Below are 20,104 nucleotides of genomic sequence, written 5' to 3' on the forward strand. Positions count from 1 at the left end.
GATGCAAACACCCACCTCTGGCTGTCCTCCAGAACGTCACATCCACTGTATTTTTAAAGCTGTAGCACAAGCTCATAAGCTATGCAAGCAAATGCAGACAGTAGGATGGGAAAGCCAGATTCGACACCTTGATTGAATCTTAAAAAATGTAGGTAGGTGCATGTAAGATACTATTTTTGTCAAATATGCCCATTGTGCTGTTTACTAAACATTTTTTTTTCTATTTTGGTTCATATTTATTGCTTTTATGAAGCATTTTACATATAGGAGGGTGTCCACTTTATCTACAGCTAATGTGCGACTTGTACCTGGGTGATGCACAAAAGCCATTATGCACAAGCAGCAGCCCAGGTATAGAAGCAAAATATTGCTTTACCGGTTAAATGAAGGGTAGACTATACTCAGGCTCAGGGTGGAATTTGTCTAACGGTGGTCACACCCTTACCCCTTTGAATAGTTTCATGGGGTCTTTAAATGTCAAAGTAGTCGGCACCTCGTCTTATCTGAAGGACTGCACCTCCTACAGAAATATGTTCCTGGTCACCATAGTGGGGTGGTTTAACATGGGTTAGGATTTTCTGTTCTAGGTGGAAGAATGCCACCAATTGGTCCATCAAAATTACCATGGCTATTTGGCAGGCTTGGCAATATGAGTCATGAACATCTCAGCAGTTATAATGCATACTTAGTAGATTAAAAAGATGTACTCAAAGGAACTAATCCAACTGACTGCCTAAGAAGTAGGCATGTCAAATGGCAGTGATTGGTTTAATGATGGTTAAAGGTAATTTATTTACTTTAACTTGATTTTATTGCACAAAGCAAAATGAATTAAATACACAAAGCATCAGCAGTCCAGGTGATGAAAAGTTTCAGCTTTACCAAACTCTTTATTCCATCATGGCATTATGACAGTGACGCCATGACGTCACTCTCAAGAAAAAAAACTAGACGTATTTGACAAGTGGTCACCAGCTGTGCCCTTCATCAGTGGGTACTTCAGTGAGGACAGGCACTATGGGAATCACTTTGCGCAGAGGGCACAATCATGCAGCTGTGCCTCCGCCAGAATGTGGAGATCCAGTGTAGGTCAAGTCCTGAGATCATGCCACTGTAGGGCAGATGGGACTTTTAGTGGAGCACTCGAAGGCCTGTTAATCCTTGTAGTAGGGAAAGGAAGTGGAACGTGGTACTTCCTAGGAAAAGCCCTTCCTATTATTTTATTTACTTATGTTGATCTTCTTTAATTTAACAAGACATCTTGGGGTATTTCTGAATCTGTCCATGAATCTCTAGACTATAACATAACATGCTGCTGTACTGTGTTGCTTACAGCCCCCTCTTTCTTTGTGTCTCCCTGCAGTACTTCATTAACGAGCTCCAGGCTTCACTGCACCAGGCACCAGCCTCCAGGGCCTCTGTGGTGCTCCTGATGCCCCTCACCCACTACTGAAGATCCCGGGTGGGCGAGGGACTGGCAGGGATCACTCTCTCACTGTGCTCCTACATAAGGTAAGGCCAGAATGACTTCATACCAGGCTCGTCCGATTTAAAGTGCCTCGTGTCTTTAACATGGGATTTCTCACTGCCAAGCACTAATCCTTCAAGTCATCAATGTCGGCAGAATTGCTTTTTATTTTTATGAAAAAGTAGTAAAACAGTTCTTCATTCAGCAGGGAAAATGGAATTAAAAAATTAACACATTTAAAGTGGCAGAGACTTGGTGTTATGTACAAATTCATTTCCAGATGCAAGAGAATGTCGTATTACCAGAAGTATAGAATTGCAGAATGAGGTTTTTTTTTTTTTACAACCTATTCAAGGGCAGTTCACAAATGCCAAAATATTCTTTATTCTATTGGCTCTGCAAGATGTAGAACATCTCATGTAGTCCTTCTTTATATCCTCCATGTTAATTAAAGCACTGATGATTTTACTTGAGTGCAGAAAAAGATCCACCTTGACTGAACAGAATTTAGAGGAATATTTCAGCTAACAGCTCTTTCCAGCAGGAATGAAGTGGAATAATATAGTTAATGCTATATATTTTGTAGTTGAAACGGAGTTCACCATTTTAAGGCTCAATTTTGCATTTAAAAGGAACCAAGCTTCCACCTGGGTTATCTCCTGATAAATGAATGCTAATTAAGGCTGTTTTGTTTGGAAATGTCACCTTTATCTGCTTGCCTGCTCTTGTTAATGAATGTTAATTAGTACGAGACAGTCCTAGAGCTAAGCGGGTTAGGATCAGACAGATCATTAATATCTGGACTATTATCATCCTCACACCTGAAAGAGCTGGCTATCAAAGCAGTCTGTATGAATGCAGCTGATAATGAAAAATGTCTTAAATCTCAAAGCCACCATTTCTGTAACTTTCTGCAAAATGTAGTTTTATCATGTGTTTTAATAATTCAGGTTTAAATTGTTTTAAACCTGAATTTCAACTTTTAAGTTCCCAATAAGTGGAATGCAGTACTATTCTCTTCAAAAGTATCACAGATATTGTCTATCAACCTGCAAATTATTATTGCTTTTCTGGACACTCCACTCAAAGCGCTTTACAAAGGGACTTTACAAGGGACTCCCCTCCACCACCACCACCAAGGTGCAGCATCCAGCCAGAGCGCTCACCACACATCAGCTATCAGTGGAAAGGAGAGCAGAGTAATGAAACCAATTTATAGATGGGATTAGGAGGCCATAATTGGTAAGGGCCAATGGGAAATTTGGCCAGGAGGCCGGGGTTACACCACTACTCTTTTCGAGAAACGCCCTGGGATTTTTAATGACCACAGAGAGTCAGGACCTCGGTTTTACGTCTCATCCGAAGGACGGCACCTGTTTACAGTATAGTGTCCCCATCACTATACTGGGGCATTAGGACCCACACAGACTGCAGGGTGAGTGCCCCCTGCTGGCCCCACTAACACCTCTTCCAGCAGCAACCTTAGTTTTTCCCAGGAGGTCTCCCATCCAGGTACTGACCAGGCTCACACCTGCTGAGCTTCAGTGGGCTGCCAGCTGTGAGATGCGGGTGGATATGGCTGCTGGCTAATGTTAGTTGCAGTGCAAATGTTATTCTGCACTGATTTCTGGTTTATGACCAAAAGCAGCTACTCTTAAGAATGTGGAAAGAAAAACAGGATTTAAGAGAATAATCATGTTATTTTTGTGTAATACACAAAATCATTTTTAAATTTTACTATTGCATTCCAGTGAAATACAAGAAAAGCAGCCATTTGAAAATACCCAGTCCTCTGCCATTTTTTTTTATGTAAAGGAACAAGTAAAGGTTTATTCCATGCTGAAAAGAGAAGAAAGGAAACGCAATGTTTTGGCTGTGGAGCCTTCTTCAGGTATGAGTGTCTGCTCACACCCGAAGAAGGCTCCACAGCTGAAATGTCGTTTCCTGCTTTTCTCTTTTCAGCATGGAATAAACCTTTACTTGATCCTTTGCAGCCTATGCATGTTGACGCAGCTCCCTACTTGAACTACTTCAGCCTTTTTTTTTATTTATGCACAAAAGTTATATAACTGTACTTAATAACAATGATCTCTAGCTCAGCTCACTTAATTTGCTGCCTTAAACGCTAGGTCTCAGAAGCTAAGCCAGGCTAGGGCCTGTCAGTACTGGGAGAGGGTCCCACCAAGGAAAAAGCTTACTACTATGAGTGGTGTTTGTAGACCAGTAGGTGGCACTCTTCCCTCAGGTTGCACATTTTTTGTATTTCACACAAAACCTTGCTCATTAGAAGAGCCTATAGGAATTCCCGCAAGGGCAGGGGAGTAGGAAGTGTCCTGGCTAAATTCCACTGGGTGCTTCCACAGTCTGTCCTACATGAGGTTCTCCCTTAATTCAGTTGTTGCAGCAAATCACTCCTGTGGTGCATGACGTGGGGCTCTGTTTAAGTGCTTTATTTAAGAACCCTTTGAAATGAAAAGCGCAACATGAATGCAGTTAATAAATGATTTGCTAGCCTCTTAAAGAATCTTAATGAGATGGGACAGCAAGCATGGTGATAATGCTGACTGAATAAAACTTCAAAGCACTATGGGTCTGTAAAGGTAAAGGTAGCAATAGTATTTGGTTTCTTCCATCTTTCCCCAGGACGACAGGCTCACAGTAACACAGACCGCTTCAGTGAATGGTACACCCCCTCTCCTCCACTTCCAGTACCAGCTGACGGAGACGCGGGTTTGCTGCTGGGAGGCCGTCCTCTCTGGGGGCAGCCTCTTTCTAGAAATTGCAGAAGGGGCACTTCCCGAAGGAAGTAAGGAGGGGTAAGTTTGTGCTACATTTCTCTCTGTTCTTGAACAGATGGCCTCCTGGCAAACTTGCAGCTCAGGTGGTGATTAGATCAGAACACTGCAGTCTGTTAAACTGTGTGTTAAAAAAACTCAAAGAAGGCTCCGCAGCTGAAATGTGATTTCTTTCCTCCATGGAATAAACCTTTACTTGTTCCTTTGCAGTCTGTTGAACTCCCTTTGTAATGTATATCAAGAGTAACTCATTTTTCATACTAGTAAAGATGTGTGTAGCAGGATTACCAAAAGTGGTAGACAATTATATAAAAACTGTTTTAAGTAGCAGAAAGAATAAATGATCAGTCAGAGATGTAAGGTTTTCCTTTATATATCGGTTTGGTCAAGAGGAATTTGAATCGCTCTCTTTGGCCACTACAAGAACTGCCCAAAAATCTCTGCATTCTCCTGTGGGAGAACAGTTTTTTGCTAAGCATTGAAATACTAAAGCTGAAAAACCTTCAGGAGAAAAATAAAAGTCACTGCATCAATGCAGTGTGTTGTGAGGGTATACATTGTTTGTGTAAGAGGTCTTAAATTCGTATCTGCCACACAACCGCTGATTTTGGATCAAGTGTGTGTTTAGAATACTGGCAAAGAGGACGGTTTTAGAAACGACAGGAGTTTGAAGAAAGGTGAAACTATAGCTATGATGAGTGTTCTTTTTATGATACTGGTGCGTCATTTCTCTCACTCCTGCTCCGTCTGTCTCTCTGGGGCAGGTTGACGGCATTACTGGAGTTTGCCGAAGAGAAGCTGAAAGTCAGTTATGTGTTCCTGTGGTTTAACAAAAGCAGGGAAGATCGATGTAAGTGTGTTTTATTCTGTACTGTATTCTGCCTTTGCAATAAAGAAAGCTTGAGCCATGAAATCATATTCACTTGAAATGGCAGTTGAGAACCTTGGAACAAAGGAGAATCATTAATGTTACAAACGTTCTCGTTTGCAGTTTCTAAAACAACTTGTACTGTTCTCATTACATGGTTGTTTCTTCAATAAATTACATAATTTGGTTCTCATACTATCATGGCCTGACACTGTAGTGAATTATTGTCTTTGTTTTTCTGTCTCTTGCAGTGCCTATCACAAGGACTTTCCACTATCTGGGCTTTGAGATTGTGAAACCAGGCCACCCCTTGGTGCCCACCCATCCAGACATTATGTTTATGGTCTACTCTCTGGATCAAAACACCTCTGATGAAGAATGAAGGCATCCAGTAATGCACAGAGCTCTCCATACCCATCTGGGTTATTTGAATGACTTGACCCACTGCTGTTTTTCTACTCGGACATCGCAACACTGTGCAAATAAAAACAGCTCAAGGCAAATCTTAGGTATAAGACGGCAAATACAATCAGTTCCCCAGACATCTCTGACAGGAGAGTCGCGCAGTATGCACAGGGAAGGGGGGGGTGGTAATTCAGACCAATCCACAATCTCATTAATTGCTTTTCTTTTTCGGTTCTTTAAATAAGCAGCCCTTAGCAGACAGAACAGGATACTCTAACTAGGTCGTCTGGTGCTACAAATCCTATGTAACCTCCAACGCTTTTCACTGAATATCGGAGTTCTCGGATTATGTGAGAAGGGAAAAATACATTAAAGAGAGTCTTTCCTCATAATCTGATTTGAAACCGGGCGGTTTGAGAGGGGCCCTTGTTTTAATAGTAGTTCAAAACTGAACCACCATCAACAAAGCATGAATTTCTGCTCACAAACTTGGTGGAAACAATTTCACTCCTATTATGTTGAAGTTACTTCATCTCAGTTTATATTTTCTGTAACTATTATACATATATATCATTTATTTACAAGAGGGGTTACAAAGCCATCTGGGATTTGGCTTCTGGCAGCGTCTATAACAGGATAATACACTGGGATAAGGCAGCATAATGTTCCTTCAGCCTGATTTCCAAGGGTAAAAAAATAGTTGAGTTTTAAGTCAGAAAAAGGATGGACAGCTATGGCATTTGTCACCTATACTCTTGCTGCATGTAGAACCACATTACCACTACCCAGCCCCTTGCATTTCCTGCTGCATCTAAAGTAAGAACTGTCAAAGCCAGCTTCTTCAGACCTGAGAAATGTAGTAAGGACTTAGAAAGAGGTCAACCCAGCAATGGAATAGGATACGATAGGCAGAGCTGTGCAACTTTGAAACTATGAAATTTCATATTATCATCTTATGTCAAGCAGGTACTAATGCAAGGGTGCAAACAATTGGAGAAACTGAAAAGGTCCACCCTTTTCAAATCTCTTGAGTGTGGGCTAGCTAGTGCTTCAAAGTTTGGGTTAGTTCTACTGGCTAAGGACCGCTCATCACCAGCTCAAGCAAGCCTGGGTGCTCTCACTCACTGGTGCTCCTTTTCTCACTGAGGAAGTGAAGGCAGAACAAAGGGCATCTTCATACCAAATGGAAGGATGGGGATATCAAATCTTTCAATCTTAGTATGTGAAAGTCTTGTGCTATCCCACAGGTCATGTTGTACGGTTTCCCAAAAATAACAGGACAGCATAATATCAAAAAAGTTATATTCAGATGTATTTATATACTGTGTTAAATGTGATGCAACACATTGTGTTCCCACACTTTGATCCCTTTGCAGGCCTGCATAAGCCTTAGGACGTTGCCAAAGATCTGGTCTGCATTAACGTTAGCACTTCAGTTCTCAATCCAAGATAATCTGAACCAATAACCTCTGCATTATTTCTGAGATTAAAACTCTGGCATGCTCTTACTCATCAAGGCCTGCATTAAATAAAAACAACAATGCCGATGTGAAAATTTCAAACTCAACCCATTACCATCATAAAATAGTGGGTTTTATATTCTATGTGGTGGGTTAAAAGACTGATTTCTTCTGGGCCCACACCTGACTTCAGGACTAGCTAACTTAAGCCAGCTAGATGAAATACAGCTATACATTCCCCAGCATAATTATCCTGGATAACTCAGAAGACTACAACCAAGTCAAAAAGGAGTACTGCATATAATTCGCATTACATTTTGTCTGTCTACAAGAGGATTTAGTTTGCTTATTTGTAGGGGGAGATTGTATTTTCTTTAGCTTTTTAACTGAGCAGTGAATATTACAACACTGTTAAGACTTGTTTCTATTCAGATTCTCAGAGTTATATTTTCCTTCTTTTCATAGATCTTTGTTTACAGGGAAATATGGACTTAAATCCTGAAAGGGCAATCCATACTCATACTTTTGGATTTTATGTATATTAGAAATTAACATAAAGTTTTACTTTAATGCTTGACTTTGTGTCTTTTATTTTAGATTTATAAAACCTCTTAAGAGTCCCATGTTGCAGTGCTACAAGAGTGAACCACACTGAATTGTATCGTTCACTGTTCCTGTCACAGTAATCTAGGAATCCCTTTCATGAAGATAAACAAAGAAAATATGAAAAACCAGTGATAGTGCCTGATAAAAGGCTAGGAAAAATAGCTTAATGATGATTGGGGAGGCAAGAACTTGCTGCAAATGCATGAAAAAAGCTGAGTGAAGTGAAAAACGCAGAAGATGCCATTGTTTTAACATGCTTTCTGGGAGCTCATACCACAATATGTAGGAATTCCAGTACAAAGGAAGTTCCAATACATTTGATCAAGGTCTAACTGGACAATTCAAGAAATGCAACTGGCAAATGCTAACCAGCATGGCAATATGGAAGATTAATACAAAAGGAGAAAACCCATTTGCACACAGCATGTTATTAAAAGGCTCTAACATACTGTCCACAAAGCTGTCCACAGCTTCTGATTAAATGCTCTAAGCAACATACATTGGATCATCAGCTTGACACCAACAACATTACACTCTGTAGATGTGGTACGGTTACATGTACAAGTATGATCTTTCTGAAAATCCTGAGTGCATTTATCCAAATGAATCAATAAATCACTCATTCAGGCAGGTCACATTGCACACTTTTTGCAATCAGAACACACAAAGTTCTGGGTTGAAGAAAACTTGTTAACTGATGAGGTAAGACTTTAAACCAGAAGACGGTAAGCCCTCCATGACCTGCAGGAGACCCCCGCTTCAGACCACTGTCACCTGTACAGTATTGATTCTTAATGGACTCCTTGTGCTGAAGATCATCACTGGTGTCTAAACCCCAAGTAGGCTGTTGTGCAATAGCTCATATACAACACAACCCCCCTAAAATGTAAACTTTTTTATATAGTGGGATTTATATATTCAATATTTAATGCTATACAATACTTTAGCATGGATTTTCTCAATAATTAAGGATGAGCAGGAACAGACTTACTACAGAACAGAATTAATACAGTTGCTTACCCTCTGGAAAAATAAAACCCAAATCTAGAAAATGAATCTTGAATAGTATCTCTGCTGTTAATGTGTACATTCATACTAAAAAATAAAGAATTAAGAATAAAATTGAAAGGGAGCTGAAACCTCAGAAAGTTTTGTTGAAACAACACAGGTGGCTGTAAAAAAATCAAAAGACTAGAACTCAACAAGGGACAGAAAGCCAACACCAATATCTACTGTAGGAAAAATGTTTATCAAGCTGAAACCATTTCAGCACCAACACCATAACAACATGGACTTTTTAAAATGACAGAAGACTGGATGTGTATTTTCATGAGAGCCATTTTGCCGACAATGGGTGAAAGATTATGAAACTGCTCCACTTGTGGTCAGGTCTTTTCACAATGGAGCTCATAATGACAGTACTGCATTAATTAGAAGGTTTACACAATGCAAGTTACATTCTGAATGTGCTTACTTTATTGCTATTTGTAAGGAAAGGGGTAAAATGTGATACCGCAAAAATAAATGTTCCCAATTTACTTAAAGATCGGCTTTCCGTAAACTAAAAGAGGTTACAAACAAAAACAGGTCTTGGTGAACTTTATGTGTCCCTATGAATGCGAGCTGATGTACTTTCACAGCAATATCTGCTTCTTCGACTGGTCTTCTTACAGAAGACATCTTGTCGTGTTAAGACAAGATGATGCGCCAGAAGAAGAGAGCTGGATGATTGTTTTTCGTTGTTGTTTTTTTTTTATCGCGGAGTAAAACTAAAGAACAAGTAACAGGTTTATTCCATGCTGAAAAAAGAAGAAAGAGAACACAACGTTTCGGCCGTGGAGCCTTCCGAAACGTTGTGTTCTCTCTCTTCTTTTTTTCAGCATGGAATAAACCTATTACTTGTTCCTTTGCAGCCTACGCATGCTGACGCAGCTCCCCACCTGTAAAACTAAAGATATTACTAAGTACACTCCAGTCTGTTTTCTTAGACCCTGCTCTGTCGACGTGCAAAATGCACTTAATTCCCAATTGCGCCTTTAAAAAGAAACCACAACTTGAACACTTACCATCTTCTTCAATTTGCCCTTCGCGTCTGTCAAACAATACTTAGCACGTTACGATTACGTCATTTTTTTCTTGGCGAGTGCAGCTATGCATCTCGTCTCTGATGGTTTATGATTAATTCACTTTCCTTTTGAGGTTCACGTTAAAATATAATTCAAAGCAGTTTGTTCTTTTACAAATGTCGATACTTACCTGTCCAGGTCACGTTCTTATCCCATATAGACAAACCTAAGCTGGGCGAGATCGAAGGCATTGAAAAGTACTGTAGCGCCCTCGCCCGGCGGTGAGGAGGAAGCGCACCTAGGCGCTCAGGGTACCGCGAAGCAGGCTGGGAGTTGTAGGCGGGGGGGAGTCTGAGGGTCAGCACGATGACCAGCAGCTGACCCTGCTTATGTAAACAGTGTTATATTAGTTAAGTGTCCTGTGTAGCTTTGCAAGTGTATAGTCTTCTGTTAACGAGTTACCACCCTCATCGTGTGTACGTGTTCCATCGGTCCCCTTATGTTTAAATACTGTCGTGGTTTTAAGGAGAGAACGAAAGAAGTTGTTTGTTTCGCTATCTCGTCTTTACTTGTCTTTTGTCCTGCGTGAACTCGAAAACGCTACAGTATGTAACAAAACAACGTGCTATTTGGCGCAGATTGTGAAGATTACATGCCTTTTAAAAAAATGTGTGCAGAAAAACACGCATAGTGCGCGCAGAAGGAACACATCTTGAACTTCCCTAAAGCGTTTATGTTGCATCCACGTTCCAAATTTGATGAGTGGTCAATGCTCGATCAATTTGATAAATAGGGAAAACCGAAATATGATTAGGAAACATAACAAGTGACCGCAAAATAACAATTTTAGGGCTATCGAAGGATATGATTATTTCTAAAAAAACGAACGTACACACCGCTTTTAGGTGAATATTCAAGATAGGAAAAATCCTAAATACGACACAATAGCGTCTTTCGTGGACTACATCTTATCCTATTTTCTTTAAATGTGACATTGCGCCCCAAAACGCCAGGTGCGCGTACGAACCTATAGCTCAGTCCATCTGCGCCTACTGTAAGTGACGAATTTGCGCAATTTGAGCCAGTTTCGAATGCAAAAAGGACCAACATACAGGGACATCGAGCTTTACAAAAACGATTAATATCCTACATTTGAATGACCCTCAGATAATGAGTTTAATGCTTGCACCGTAATTTTCAGTTGTGTATTTGAGCTTTGCTTTGTGGCACATACAGTGCTAAACACGGTGTCTGGGGAAGCACAGTGGTGCAGAGGTCAGCACTGGGGCCCTGGGGCGCTATCTGTGTGGAATCTGAATGTTCTCCCCATGTTTGCTAGAGTTGCCTCTCACAGTCCAAAGATATACCAGTAGGATAACTGGCTTCAGAACAAAACTGGCCCTGGTGTGGGTTTGTGCCCCATGAGAGACTGGGGTCCCATCCAGGATGTAACCCTCTTGCACCCAGTGCTTTCTGGGATACGCTCCAGGTCAAACCAAACACATCAATGACTGGAGCTCTTCAGGATGGTAGGTGACATCATACCCAATAAAGTGTCTGATAGGCAACAACTTCCAGGTCCTAATTGTGACCCTAATCTTTTCCAGGCCTTACATAACCTACAGTATTTTCCCCCAAGCTGTCGCCAAATTTGAATTATGGCATGACTGAGCAGACTTCATCTGTGTGCACAGGCATTGCATCTTTCAAATTCATGGTTACAATCTAAATGAAAACCTATAAAATATTAATGGTTAATCCTTCCAAATCTGACTTACCTAAACTCTTTTAGGATTGTCAGCTACTAGTTTTGTCCCTGTATTTATACACCAAAAATACCTTATCTAGCTTGATACTGATAAGTAATGTTTGCCAAAAGCTGCTGAAACATTCAGCTAATTGTAACTTATTTTGCACACTTTTACACAAAGTGACTTACATCTGCACTCATTTACACAGCTGGCTATTTAACTGGAATAGTTTGAGCGAAGCAAAAGGCTGGAAGAGCAGTATCTCATCTTGGTCACACCCACAGCCTTCCTGTCAAAATTGCTCCATACTACTGCCCAATTCAACCTGGTATAGTGTGAAGTCCAAGATTCAGTTACCTTTGTAGCTTTATTACACAAAATACTGTAGAGTACACCACTTGCTTGATATGATGGATTTGAGGGTGAACTCAGACCACTAAGATTTCTGTTCTACCACGTTTTAAGGTATAACCTCCCCCCCCCTCACTAAGTGATGATGATATTTATTATTCAACACATAATAAATGTGTTGAACCCTTGCTTAAAGCTGTTCTGTTAAAGACAACCCTAATATAACTTACACAGTCCTGACTGGTAAGGCTTTATTTTGATTTCTAACATGGATGTACACTAGGTGGCGCAGAACAGTGACATGAGAAGCAAGCAAAAACAAATAAAAAGTCTCTGAAAGAGTCAAAATTGGTTTGCATGTATTGAGATCTTACAGAAAAACAAAAGACGTGATAAGTGGTATTTTTGTAAAACAGATCCGGTTAATGTAGAAAAGAGCACAAAGCACCAGGTGTTCACTTGTCTTTCTCTTTCTGTTCCTTCTCCTTCTTGTCGCGCTCGGCTTTGGCCTCCTCTGCCTCATGTTTCTTGATCAGCTCCTCCACCTCCTTCAGCTTCAGGACTTTGATCTTGGTTTTGCCGTTTTCCCTGGTCAGCGTTGCGATTTCCACTGTAACAAACCCCATGAACAAAGCACCGCGTGAACACGTCCAGCAAACCAACACCTCACAGACCTCACACCTCACGGAAGTGCTCTAACAAACGGTCGAATACATGGTCTGAAATACAAAATGCAAATGTCTAATCTGCTAACTTCTCACTGTTCACTAGAACAATGGCTGCCTACTCCTGTTCCTGGAGGCCACAGTCGGGATTTTCTGTTCTCTCCCCATTTCTTTTCTTTCATTTTAAAGCCGGCCCTGAAGGACAGTTCCTTACATAGTTTGCCATTTACTGTAAAGGGATTTTGCTTGGGTTTAAGTGAAACGCATACATTTGTGTTTCACAATTCGATATTTTAAACTACGACTTCACCGGATTGAAATATAATATTCGACATGAGTCTCCAGGGGAAAATGTTTGGTATTTCATGAACAGTATACAGTGGATGCTGAAGTTGTCTGTTTTTTGGACCTGTTATGCTTCACAATGAAAATGGTTGAATTAATTACAGTTTTAATTTAACAATAACAAATCCTTAAATATTTTGATTTTATGGATATTGTAAAATGAGAGATATTTTAAGTACAATGGTTTTAAGAACCTGTAACATACCATTTAGAGTTACAGTTATAATTGCAATTTAAAGTGCTTCAAGGGGAAGGTGATGTCCTCTTTCCCTTCATTATTGGGAATTAGCAGGAGGTTTGCAGGTTATATCCAGGCCTTACCTTTCTCAGCAGACAGCTTGCTCACATCCATGGTTTTGTTGAGCACTTTAACCGCTAAAGCGAGGGCTGACTCTAATGTCATTTCTCCTTCCTTGAAGTCCTGCTTTAGCATGGACACAGCAGCCTGCAAAACATGACAGCAGCCACCTTTACCACTGATTTTTTTTCATACAGATGAACATCTGATTCATGCAAGGAAGAAGACCTGCAAACAAGCATTCAGAAAGGTTTTAACACCTGTACTCATCGTGATATAAAGGATAAAGGAACATGCACGTTAGTTACCATTATTTTGGTTTTCTTTATTATACATTTCAGGATTAAACGTATAAAAAAACCCTTGCAATTCATATTACTAAACAAAGCAGTATGAGGAGGATTCAAGAATTCATTTTGTGTATAAATATATTTTTACACAAAAATTAACATGATTTTCACAGAAAGTATTTCTGCTGCAGTCTCTCTTTATGATACGGACATTTTGGAATCTTTCAAATTCAGCCTTAGAGTTACAAAACAGTCTAAAAAAGGACTGAAGATCAATGACTTGCTTCTGATCACACCCTGCATGCCACACACCTTTTCAAATCCAAACCCATCAGGAGGCACTCTCGCCTCTGCCTCTCATTGCTTTTGCCTTTTAGGCCTCTACATGATCTTTTGAGGAAGTTGGAAGAATCAGCCTTTGTCATGCCACACTATAGGACTATGATATACTGGCTTGTTCTCCAATTAAGAATGATATGTATATATTGTACATTCAGTATTTCAATCCTTTGAGGCTTAATCCACAGATCACATTCCTAGATATGGCAGTAAGAAATCATATTCAGTTTCACTCCATGAACTAAAATTGAATTATTTTAGCACTAGTGTTACCTTAACTGCCCAATACAGCGCCATCTAGTGTCAAAACATAGCACATACAGATTGCATGTGTTAATTCCTTTACAGCTTTCTGATCTTTTACATTGACAATTTATCATTTTTTTAGAGAGGACTTCAGAAGAACCTGTAGTATTTACAGTTACTCATTTATGATAAAGGATTTTAATAAAGCAAGTTGAGACTCCATTATTGGAGAAAACTAAGGGCAACGGAGGACATCGCCAGGTCATGTGGTACACTACTAGGGTAACCTTTCCCTGCAAACAATGCTTCTAAAAAAACTGAAAGGTAAGAGAGTGGCGAAGAACTGTGGTGTAAAATTCAGCAGCCCATCAGTGAAAGCGCTGTGTATTTAACAAAACCGGCTTCCCTCAGTTCATTTCCTGATGCCCTTTAAAGTCATTAAGACTAGGATAGGTATTTTCTATTGCAGAATATACTCTAAAAAGAAAATAAGATGTAATCCAAAGAGTTGTAGGGGAGAATTAGAAAAAAATCCATACATTAAATATCCTAGGAGCTGAAAATGCAAACACTTACAGCACTGTTGTTGCCAATGCAGGTGGCTTTCCATCCCCCATAGTTTCCACTGGGGTCACTCTGGTACAGCTGGAAGCCATAGTGCTTGTCCCAGCCCATGTAGAGCAGCGAAACCCCAAAAGGCCTCTTACCTGTCCCACAGAACACAGGGGTTAGAAAAGAGAATGAACTAGACATTTCAATACATTCTCAATGGTAAACAAATATCAACCTGAACTCCTGAGTGTTTGTCAGCCTTTCTACAGCTCCAGTCTACAGTGGATAGGCCATATAACACACCTAAAAGATCATAGTGATTAGCAGTGGCTTATTCACTTATACATGTGTCAGGTTTCATCACTTTAATCAGATAAAAATGGCTTCATAAAAAAAAGTCTTCTGAGCATCATTATATATGACAATTCAATTTAAATGACATCTAGAGTAACAATTTCTTCAAAGGTGTGGAAAGGAATAATAAAACAAAACATAAAAAGTGAGAAAACACTAAATGCAAGTGCTACAATAGCAATAATTAAATAATAAACACAAACCTATGTTAAAGCAGAGGCTATAACAAAGAAGGGTGTATCTTATTCAGTAATGTACGTGATCCCTGACAATACATCTACTAATTCAGAGTGCCTTTCCACCAACCTTACCGTTACAAAGATACAGTAGATAATGAATAAGACTGAACAAGTGTTCATTCATCATGTGGAATCAGTCGTTGAAAATGTTGGTTAAGAAAGCATTGAAATGTACTTTAGGAATATTTGCAAGCTCTGCCTTGAGGAAAAGCATCTTCGTTTTCCTTTCTATGTGAAAAACATCTTTGTTCTTGGTGAATCTTACTCTTAACTATGTTCAGACCTTGAACAGAGGGAATAATACCGTCCCTGAAGTTATTTAGCTAAGTATTCTAATATGACAATGAAAATGCAGTAAATTTAAGCTATTCTACTTCATTAACTTGGGAAAAAAAAATTGCATGTTGCAAAGACGAAAAAAGGCTCCTAGCTACAGCTGTGAAAAGTGAATGTATGAAAATAGCACAAATGTATTTAGGATGTTATAAATGTAGCTGTAAAGAGTTTGATTATTTCTGCGTAGGGAAGCTGATATGGAAGTAATGTCTTTGATCTTTACCTCCAAACTGCGTGTAGGCCTGTTTAATGTCACACAGTGCTGTCACCAACTGTTCACAAGGGATTGGTTCCTGGTACTGCAGCAAATACCTGGCAGACGACAGTAATTCACACCCCAGGTTTAAAAGAAAGAACCACACAAAATATACTGTATATTGCAAGACATGGAACACATCTTTAAGCAAATAGGAAAATACAACTGATACAGACCAACCCACAAAGCTCATTAACATTTTATCAGCTTACCTTTGTGCTATTAGCCTCAGCTCATTGGTCAGAACGTTGGCATCTGATGTTATCCCAGCCACACTGCACGCCATATCTCTGCAAAAGACAACCATGGTGATAAGCTTTTAAGGTTGTGTAAGGAACTTTAAATCTGACTTTTTCAAAAATCCGTCAGTTCTTTAAAGGTAATTTTTTATGTAATTTTTCTGTGAAATAGTAAATGCAATCGCAAAAGTAGTCCAAGTCTCTTTATACTACTCGACACAATTCTTAATACAATAATTTACAGAAAATGAAATGAATGACATTTATGTAAATATTGTTTCAGAAACAGAACAATAAATTGCAACCACATCCACCTGCCTATGATAGAAACAGAAAGGTTAAGAGATCCACTCCAACAGGTAACAGGGGTCTCTCTGGAGATCACTCTGGAGATCACTGATGCTTACAGACTCTAAGAAAATCTTACTATGCCAATCCAAGCAAGAAAGCCAAGACCAAAGAATATAAACACAAGTAAGCAGGAGTGTATTTAGGACAGAAAACGGGAAGCATTTCTTCCATTCTAATCTGGTGTGGAGTCTATAGTGTGTCAAAATGGCAAAATCATTTGCAGGTGAGAGAGGACCTTATCTGCGAGTCTCATTTCATCCCATATCAGTACAGGAGCTGTTACCAGAGAGCTGAGTTAAAAACAACTGGCAATCTCAAAACTGGGCAATGTATAAGAAAAACTTTTTTTTAGATTAAACCAGCAGTGCTCTTAAATCTGATAAGGGGGGTTATAAGGGACTTGTTTACTTGACAGACACTGTGTGATTGCTAAGCAATTGTCTATACAAGCACTTGCATTTCAAACAAACATTTGGAAAAAACTCCAGTACACAGTAATGTGAAAAACTTAGGTTCTAAAATAAATCCTCTGTTACAAATACATTTTTTAAGGGCTTAACATGTTTTGTAGACAGAAACTACAACAATGTAGTAAAAACTGAATACAAAGAATTCATGTAAACAACATTTTGTAAAGACGACAAACAAAAAACTCACTCATTCAGCTTGTAGATCTTCTCTGAGAAGAACACTTCATCTAGCAGTTTGTGAATGTTTCGCCTCTCTGCGGCCAACAACACACCATCATTGGCCAAAATCCCGAGGCAAGTGCCAGCGTGCCCAATCGCTTCCATGGCATACTCCACCTGGTACAGACGGCCTGCCACAAAATCACACGGCTCATCAGGCAGGGAGATGTGGAGACTTGAAAGACAATCCAACTACAAACTGAAAATTGAGGAAAATCTGTTTCCCACTAGTTTAAAATGGTTAACGTTGGTTTGTGGAAGACACAATGGTAAACACAAAAAAAAGCCACGTAATTTCATCAACTGCTTTGTAACAGGCTTCTCTTGAGAACTCCTTCACATCTGCTCAAAGTTAAAAGGCAAAATGAAAAGAGAAACAATAACAAGTAACAGCCGTTTCCAGACATCAGTATCATTCGGCTACATGTTTAAAAAAGTTTCGGTGGTCTTCATATTAATAATAATTAAACTACAAAGACAGCAAACCTCACAGAAAAACAAATACTTGCCTTCTGGTGAGAAAATAGTTGTCCGAGAGTCATATCTGCGAGACTAAAACAACAACAACATTAATAACCATTATCTTATTACCTGCTATGCTTTCATTTGTAACTTTCCCAGAACCTAAAGTTGAAGTCCCAGTTAGACTACCCAGTCTCATTATAAGCAAATTATATCTTTAAAAACTAATAAAAGAACCACATTCCAAAGTGTTTTGAACACATTAGGACTAATTAAGCTTGTTACAGGCATACTTTACAGCAGTGTACTTACCATTCTGACAAGGACTTGTCACGTAAAATCTGCACACACAAAAAAAAAATACAGACATTAGATATGTTTTAATAAGCATGAACAAAAGTCGTTTGAGTTATGTTCTATATGAAGAACACGTAAATGCGTTATATTGTATATTGATATGTAGAAAGGTTTAACAGATGAAAAACAACTAAATATGGTGAATTGTTTAACTATGACGATGCTGGGAACTGTAAAGAAGCAACAAGTAGCAGAAACCATGACAAATAAAGGAGCTTATTTTTTACAAATTTGTCTGAGCTGACTAAACCTGCTTCAATGGTGATTATACGATGATAAAAGCTTCGCACAGTTGGATTTAATACACATTTAGGCCCAATTAGAGTATTCATTGTTTATATAAAACATGGTTATTAACACAAATCAATATATTAATATTTATTAATGTATTAGTCTTCAACAGTCAAGGGTACCATGAACACATTTCAGTTATACTAACAATATGCACAACCATTCAGGCGCAACACACTGTCTAGTCAACAGTAAAACTTGTTTTTATCCTCCAAAAATAGAACATCTGCAGTACAATGGACTGAAAAAACGTGTTACATGTTTATATTGCTTGCAAATCATCGCACAGCGTCAAAGCTAAAGAAAACGAAACCAACAGGAGCTAACCCATAATGACAAAGTGGTTTCCAATACCAGGAGAACACATGAATAAACTGAAATACATCAAACACACGAAGTCTACCAATACAGTCACATTAGAATCTGACTCGCTTCTGAAACAAAGAGGCAAAATCATGAAAAACAATAAGCTACATTTACACAAGTTACAGCACACTAGACTTTGCCAGCATGATGAAGCAGGAACTACAGAGCATCATTCACGTAGGCCAAAGGCACAGAACTACTAAGGTTTCTGAAAACAAGCGTAATGAGCCATACAGTCTCGTAACACGATCTAAGCGCCCAAAGCAAATTACGTTTAAAAAAAGGTAATCCGCTTTAAAAGTAAATGTAATTTCATATTTTATATCTTACAAATGCCGCTCAGTCAGAATGTTGCTGGGGACTACCTGAAATGAAACACCGACTCATCCAAAAAAAAAAGAAGAGCGACCTTCCCTAACCTGTGAGCCAAGTTTTATTTTGGCGCCCCCTATAAGCGTGGATGATTCAACGCAAACTATGAAAAAACAAGAACACGCCATTAAACCAGTAGTTCGTACAACTACTACTACTACTAATCGTTACACTTAAACATAGTTGTTCTGGACACGGTTAATGGCACTCACGCCACATCAGCTATCAGTGGGGAGGAGTAATGAGACCAATTCATTCTGGAGATGATTATTAGGACACCATGACTGGTGAAGGCCAGGAAACCAGAGTTAACACCCCTACTCTTTTCAAAAAGTACCCTGGGACTTTTAATGACCACAAAGACTCAGGATCTTGGTTTTACATCTCATCTGTAGGATGGCACCTTTTTAAGTTTAGTGTCCCCATCACTATAGTGGGACGTAGGACCCACACAGAGCACAGGGTGAGCACCCCCTGCTGGCCCCACTAACACCTCTTCCAGCAGAAGTCTTAGCTTTCCCAGGAAGTCTCCTATCCAAGTACTGGCCAGGCTCATGAATGTTTTAATAAAACCAGGAAATTGGCTTCGATACAGCAAAAACGCTGGCAGGTATTCATCTTTCTTCACACAAAGTGCCTTTTGCTTTCATTACCACTATTTACCCTGAACTCATCAGATGCTAAGCAAGACTGGGCCAGGTCAGTACTGGGAGGAATGGAGAGAACTTCAGGTAAATCCAGTTTACTGTTGCAGGTGGTGTTGGTGGACCAGTACGTGCACTCTTCCCATCCAGACCAGAAATTCCACACCAACTCCCCAGTGTGGTAAATGGGAGACAATGCACTGTAGAAGGTGCTGTTTTATAGACGAGACCTTGAATCCTGGCCAGAACCTGGATGGGAGACCTCCTGGCTCTTGGGAAAACCAAGGGTGCTGCTGGAAGAGGTGCTAGTAGGACCAGTAGGGAGAACTCAACCAGCGGTCTGTGTTGTCCTAATGGCCCAGTGTAGCAATAGGAACATTATACTGTAAAAAAGGAGAGCCATCCTTCAGATGAGATGTAAAACCGAGGTCTGTACTCTCCGTGGTCATTAAAATTAATAATAATAGCTTACACTTATATAGTGCTTTTCTGGACACTCAAAGCACTTTACAGGTAATGGGGATCCCCTCCACCACCACCAATGTGCAGCCCCACCTGGATGATTCCCCAGAACACTCACCACACACCAGCTCTCAGTGGGGAGGAGGACAGAGTGATGAAGCCCGTTCATAGATGGGGATTA

General features: G+C 39.7%; 2 protein-coding genes across 3 annotated transcripts; one reads left to right on the forward strand and one right to left on the reverse strand.

Annotated features, from left to right (window-relative positions):
• Positions 1-1,048: 1,048 nt before the first annotated feature.
• On the forward strand, positions 1,049-7,566 carry oaz2a (ornithine decarboxylase antizyme 2a). The gene is made up of 5 exons (XM_088920036.1): positions 1,049-1,085; positions 1,379-1,512; positions 4,112-4,284; positions 5,028-5,113; positions 5,383-7,566. Exons 1-5 carry the CDS (start codon positions 1,049-1,051, stop codon positions 5,511-5,513), a joined length of 561 nt encoding a protein of 186 aa, XP_088776162.1. The 3' UTR covers positions 5,514-7,566.
• A 4,426-nt stretch (positions 7,567-11,992) lies between these two features.
• psma4 (proteasome 20S subunit alpha 4) lies at positions 11,993-18,839 on the reverse strand. 2 transcript variants are annotated; one of them, XM_088920218.1, is made up of 9 exons: positions 18,776-18,839; positions 17,744-17,772; positions 17,479-17,521; positions 16,938-17,100; positions 15,903-15,980; positions 15,658-15,746; positions 14,530-14,660; positions 13,102-13,225; positions 11,993-12,380 (listed from the first exon to the last, which is right to left on the reverse strand). In XM_088920218.1, exons 2-9 carry the CDS (start codon positions 17,744-17,746, stop codon positions 12,226-12,228), a joined length of 786 nt encoding a protein of 261 aa, XP_088776344.1. In that variant the 5' UTR covers positions 17,747-17,772; positions 18,776-18,839; the 3' UTR covers positions 11,993-12,225. The 2 variants fall into 2 exon arrangements, with proteins under 2 accessions (XP_088776344.1, XP_088776345.1); XM_088920219.1 differs by having other exon boundaries at positions 18,811-18,829.
• Positions 18,840-20,104: the final 1,265 nt, after the last annotated feature.

Source organism: Atractosteus spatula, chromosome 7 (assembly GCF_055471065.1).
Source record: "Atractosteus spatula isolate fAtrSpa1 chromosome 7, fAtrSpa1.hap1, whole genome shotgun sequence".
In the NCBI taxonomy this organism is placed as follows: Eukaryota; Metazoa; Chordata; class Actinopteri; order Semionotiformes; family Lepisosteidae; genus Atractosteus; species Atractosteus spatula.